Source organism: Arachis duranensis, chromosome 8 (assembly GCF_000817695.3).
Source record: "Arachis duranensis cultivar V14167 chromosome 8, aradu.V14167.gnm2.J7QH, whole genome shotgun sequence".
NCBI classification, from domain to species: domain Eukaryota; kingdom Viridiplantae; phylum Streptophyta; class Magnoliopsida; order Fabales; family Fabaceae; genus Arachis; species Arachis duranensis.
Genome location: NC_029779.3, coordinates 5,944,616 through 5,950,936, shown reverse-complemented (window position 1 = coordinate 5,950,936; position 6,321 = coordinate 5,944,616). Strand labels below are relative to the sequence as shown.

Sequence of the window (6,321 nt, the reverse complement as noted above, 5' to 3'; positions counted from 1 at the left end):
TATATATACTTATATGCTCTGTCCGATTTATCTTTGCGAACCGAATTGGAAGCTTTGTTAAATATATATTTGCCATTTTACTCTTATCCTACCCGGTTTACGTTTATCGTCCACGTGAGCATTATGACTTTTGTTTTGAACTTTCCTTCAAAGGCTCCTAGATAAAAATAATTCTTCACTTATAGTATATTATATAATTTTACTTTTTAGAAGTCGTAATACATTGCCACCTCAACTTTATGATTTAAGCATAAGACTTTGTGTGGTAGGGTATTACAAAAACACCCAATAACACAGAACAATATAGAAAAACTTCAACTTTTTCAACACTACTCACGCGGTACCTTAGACATACATGGAATAATCTATCTAAGTTCTCTGCCGTCCCAAATTTTTTTTATCACAGCCTTCAACCCGCAGAAACATGATTCCTCATGAATCTTCCTCCTCATTCGTATTGAAGTGCTGGAACCGTTACTGTCGTACAACGAAAACAACACATCACCACTACGACTTCCATTTCCTGTCTCCATCCTCCCCACGACCCAACAATTCCAAGTTTTACCCAACTATATGACCCTTTGATTGTTGACGCGACTTATTTATCATCGAATTTAGGATTAGGGTTCATCATCTATGGTACTGATTTGAATTATTTTAATATACTTACCTTGTTAGCAACAACAACGCACACATAGGTGTCTGCCATGCTGGCAGTTAACGGAACACGTCACTCAACGTTAGCCACCTTAGCGAAGGAGATGACGGAAAGACGAACGTAGTCATATTTGTCATTTTTTGAAAACGAATATGAAGATCGAAATATCTTTTAGAGATGATTTTAACTATTAACTTCTATTTGTATTTAAGACATTCATATAAAATTAAAACTCATTTGATTTATTTACGTGATTTACTCTAATTTTACCGTTGTCAAAACCCTCATTTTATTACTTACTCTCAAATAGATTTTGTATAGGTAAAAACTAAAGTAAAAAGTTAGTAATTTTTAAACTTGAATAAATACATGGAGGCTCGAGTGGCTAGTCGCTAGGGCCTAGTAAATCTTAGAATAGAATCAGAGTGATTATAAAATTGGGTTTAAATGAAAAGAAAGGAAGATATTTATGGAAATAATGAATAAAATAAGAATGGAGGAAGGGGGTTGATCTGTAAAACTGTAACAGCTGGAGTGGGGACAACGTCCATTGCCCAACACGTTTCAATGGCACATGCTGTTTGTGTCTCCGTTCTCCCCTACGGTCGTCAACTCCACCGACGAATCTTCTTCCCTCCTCAACGCTCATCTCCTTCCTCCGCCTCCGCCTCCGCCTCGGCCACCGATTCCCTCTTCACCTCCGCTTCCGCCTCCACTTCCAATTACTCCCCCAAAGTTGTCGTCACCAGAGAGCGTGGCAAGAACGCCAAGCTTATTACTGCTCTGGTGCGTAACTCTTCTACTCTCTCTCTTCACCTTTCGTTGCTTACCTTACCTTCGCTTTTTATGTTCCTTGGATTTGTTTGTTTCCTCTGCATTGCTTCAGCTACAACAATGTGCTTTATTTCTCAGCCTCATACTCAATGTAACTCTTCTGTTTTCATCTCTATTCCGATTCTCATTCAGTTATCTTAGCTGGATTTTCTTCTCTTTCCGACTTAACCTTTCGTTCCTTCTTTTCCTTCTCAACTAAGCCGTTATGTCATTTAGGTGTTTGATTAAAGGTTGAAATGAAATGCTTCATTGTATGTACTGTTTTTTTCTCTTTCTTTTGTTCCCTATTTTCTTAGCTGTTTGAATTTTAAATTATTATTATTATTATATGATTATTTTAAGCCACGTTAATTTAAAAGAAAGAAAGTGCTGAATATAAGAAAAGACAAACGTCCAGATGTTGGATTTGGATTCCTAAATTTGCATTAGGTCCTGCTTTTCGTGAGTTCTATCAATCAAATATAGTGCTAGTATAGTTTACGTAGCGAAATTCATTCATGTCATATTGCAGATCACCGCAGGTTTTTCAAATGTAGACGAATTTAGGGATCGATTAAAGAGAATATACTTTAGACTCTCCTGTTTGAAACATGTGCCCTATAATCTTGAACTATTAGTTAATGAACACTAATTGGTTGAACTTCATTGGCTTTTCTTTTAAACCTGACTGATAAAGTATAACATGTTCATCATGCTCATTTTTTGTTTTGTTTTTTGTTTTTTGTTTTTTTGTTTTGTTTTCGTTTTCATGTCAGTCTTTCACTTTTTAGTTTAATATTTTTCCCACTCACCTAAATTGGCAATCTGCTCCTACTTGTATCATAAGATTCTATTCCAACCATTTTATATAGAAGTTTCATTAGGTTAGGTAATGCTTTGATCAAATCTTGATGCTGCATATCCTCATAACTTGTATTTAATTTTCTACTACTATTTCATCTTCCTTCATATCTTCTTCCATTGGGAATTTGTCTGTAAAATATTCAAGCACAAAGATGATCAGTTGGGTAAATGGAGATCCAACTGATAGCTTCTGTTTTTCATATTGTTTAACTGATCACATGCCCGGAAACTATTGCTGTAATTCCAATTTTTGCTGCAGGCTAAACATGAAATCAAGTGTTTGGAACTTCCTCTCATTGAGCACGCACCGGGAGTGGACTTAGATAGGCTTCCTTCTGTATTAAGTGGTAAGCATTAGGAAAAACTTGCCTTGTGTATATGCAAATATTTTGTGAAGTTCGAATCATGCTGTTTTCATCTCGTACAGATATTGTATGCGAACTAATTATCTTTTATTAAACCAGTTTTAAAAGGAATGTCTATATTTATGTGCACTTAATGGGAAGAAAGATGCAGTGATGATATTCTGGATGTTAAATTCTTATTGGGTTGGTGCTTGATGGATTATTTCCCATTACACATGGTTCAGAAAATAAAGAGTTTGTGCTTCAAATGCTGAAGACTTTGTTTTCATTAAGTTTTATAGATCGTGGTGACATGTAAGATGATTCCTATGCTGTCTCAGACTGTTGGTATTTCATCTGACCTGGATAATGTATGAAATTAGTATGACTAGAGTGGTTTGATTTTCACCAAATATAGAGATGCGGTTTTGTTTTTCCTCTAGGTTTACATTCAGCATGTGTGCTCATACTGTAATTTTTAAGAAACTTGGTTGGGGAGTGCGTACATGGAGGTCTTCCCTTGCCTCTAAGTAGAGTGGAGAAATTTCACATTGACAGATCTTTGATTTCTTAAGTTAAAAAGGTCACTACCTTATTTTGTGTATGTCTTCTAATCCACATGACTCATGCTTATAAGCGCCTAATTGCTTAACAATTGATGCTTGATACTTGCAGATAATGTGTTTGATTGGATTGTCATAACTTCCCCAGAAGCTGGTTCAGTCTTTCTAGAGGCATGGAGGTAAGATTTTAGATCTTGTTTGAGTACTTTATGCGGAACTACTGGAATATTTTAAATGATTTTGAAAAAAATTTGCTCAAACATCAGGATAATATTTTTTCATCAATTCTCTTTATTGACTTGTATCGTTTGTTTTCCCTAACGAAATTTTTATACCCCTTGCCTTCTGTTGTAACTTATAGTCCTATGGCCGGAATACTTGAAATGCAATTTTGTTATGTTACATGTGAACCAAATGTCCATATGATCTCTAATCTAGTTTGTGCCTGAGTTGTCATACTTGCAAATGTGAAATTGCCGCAAGATTTTTTCTTATATAAAACTGTTTGATGCATTTCGTAGTTGTACAGATAAATTATTATAGACAAAATAGCACAAGAAACAAAGGTTTCCTTTTATGTCATTCTTTACAGTATTATTCTTTTTATTTGCAATTTTACATCATTTTCTTTTGGTACTTTGTTTCTTAAATATTTTGTTTTTTAACAAATGATTGTCCTAGCCTTGTTTGTTGTCCTTAGAGCTGCTGGGATGCCTCATGTCAAAATAGGCGTTGTTGGCGCCGGCACTGCAAGCATTTTCAAGGAAGCTATGCAGTCTTCAAATCAATTGCTTGATGTTGCCTTCGCACCATCAAAAGGTATCCGTGTGTATTCATGTAGGCTGAATTTGTATTATGCTCCCCAGTTTTGCTTCTTTATCAAGCTGGATAACTGACTTAAGAAATATAAAGTAACATCTCAAAACTCGCAAGTATTTTGGGGTATTAGAGGAAAATGTGGGTAGTTCCAAGATATGCATCTTGATAGGGCAGGGCAGGAGATTGCTTTGCTTAGGTTCTGTGCTTCCGTGGTTCTTAGTGAAAGTGAATTGGGAGTCTAACCACTCAGTAGATTAACATGTTGTTTAGTGTGAATCTGGAACTTTAAGCCGAGTCTTTTGGAAGTGAAACTTAATATGGATTTGATGATTTTCAGCAACAGGAAAGGTTTTGGCTGCAGAACTTCCAAAGATTGGAAATAAAACAACTGTTCTATACCCTGCTTCTGAAAAGGCCAGCAATGAGATTGGTAACAGAGTTATTATTTTGCACCTTTCAAACTTGGGTTTTGTATAACATTTGCTATTTTCAAGCTAATTGTATGTGCTAATCGTCTGTGTGATATTTATATAACCAGAGGAAGGACTTTCCAAGCGTGGATTTGAGGTTATTAGGATGAATACATACACAACGGTAAAAGATTTTAGCTTTAGTGCTGGTTTCCTTTTTTCTAAAAATATATACGGTCCAATACTTAAGTACTTCCTTGCAAGCACCACATGTTGAATGTGTGTTTTATGTCATTAATTAGATTTAATTATTATAAATGTAATATTTACTAATGTTAAAGTGATCTATTTCACAGTCTTCTTGGAAATTTACGACAGTTTGATTCTCACTTATTTGACAGGTGCCAGTTCAAAATGTAGACCAAATTGTTCTTAAGCAGGCACTTGCTGCCCCTGTTGTCACTGTAGCTTCACCATCTGCTATTCGGTTAGCCTTTGGTTTCTTCTTTCTCTTTTTTATTGTGAATTTTGATTCTTGAATTTTAAAAGAATTCATATTTACTTCAAATCTAGGAAATGATTTATTATTATGTTTGGATTTGGTATTTCAGTTCTTTGCTTGTTGGATATATGTATTGAACACGATGAATCCAATAAACTATTTCAACTTCCTAACTGGGTGCTGTCTTTGTCCATTACTAATTAAGCCTAATACTATCATATTACAAGAATCCTGGAGTATTTGGCAAGTTGGCCGTCTTATTTTTAATTTTCTAAATAGAAATAAGTAGAATTTTGTTCTTAGCAAGTTCAGTCTTATTTATTTAGCACTTCACTCAGTTATTTTTCATTCTTCCTTTTAATATATATATATAGAAAAGAGAAAATGAAATTTACTGGTTTTTGTCATCCGCTGCTACAGTGCTTGGAAGAATCTTCTTTCTGATTCAGAGTGGAACAATTCTGTTGCATGCATTGGCGAGACGACTGCTGCAATGGCAAGAAGATTAGGATTCAGAAATGTGTACTACCCAACACAACCAGGCCTGGAAGGGTAAATCGCAAATCCTCTATGTGCATTTCTCTTAAGTATTCAGTGCCTATTCTATGTGCTGAGTACAATTTTCCTGCCTGTCATCATGTAGAAGTTTTCTTTTTAACAAAGCTGATTTCTATTTCCACGTTATATTTCTTTTTTGAATATATCAGGCTTTAGTAACATAGGATTGACTCCAGTTTCAATAAATCATTCTTATTATAATTCATTATATCAGGATTTTTAGTACGAACAGAATTCTGTTGCTCTCTGTGTTACTTTAAAATCTTGTTAATACAATCCGTTTCTGAGTACCTTCCTCCTGCTGCAGCTGGGTAGAAAGCATTCTTGAAGCACTAGGATCATATGATGAACTATTGAGGTAATCATCTGCACTTCGTAGCGATGGGAGATGTTTCCAGCGTTTTACTGGCAGAGAAAATAACCTATATAGTGATTTTACTTTGGGAAGCATTTACTTCTCAGATATTTTTAGGTTTATAGAGGCTATCATGAGATGAGTGGTAAATAGTCTTAGTGCTGTAAATACCGTTCATAATTTTATTAATTAATGTTGATTTATTTTGTTGCTAATTGATCCAGTTGTCCGAATATGTGAGTTTCCACAGGACTGAAAAAAAAAAAAAGATTTAGTATCTAAACAATAAGACAAGTCATGCGGTTCACTAGGAATCTAGGATGACATTTTATCTGATTTAAAGTTGATTAATGGATTACTTTATCCTCGTCTCCTCAAATTTAAACAATCCAAAGATGTGCAAGTAAAATAATTCAAACGGATCACTTCCAATGG

At 34.8% G+C, this 6,321-nt stretch overlaps 1 protein-coding gene across 1 annotated transcript; it reads left to right on the top strand.

The window, feature by feature from the left end:
• Positions 1–1,134: 1,134 nt before the first annotated feature.
• On the top strand, positions 1,135–6,101 carry LOC107460423 (uroporphyrinogen-III synthase, chloroplastic). The gene is made up of 9 exons (XM_016078790.3): positions 1,135–1,444; positions 2,595–2,682; positions 3,355–3,421; positions 3,943–4,061; positions 4,399–4,491; positions 4,600–4,655; positions 4,873–4,958; positions 5,394–5,525; positions 5,839–6,101. Exons 1-9 carry the CDS (start codon positions 1,226–1,228, stop codon positions 5,891–5,893), a joined length of 915 nt encoding a protein of 304 aa, XP_015934276.1. The 5' UTR covers positions 1,135–1,225; the 3' UTR covers positions 5,894–6,101.
• The last annotated feature ends 220 nt before the right edge of the window (positions 6,102–6,321 follow it).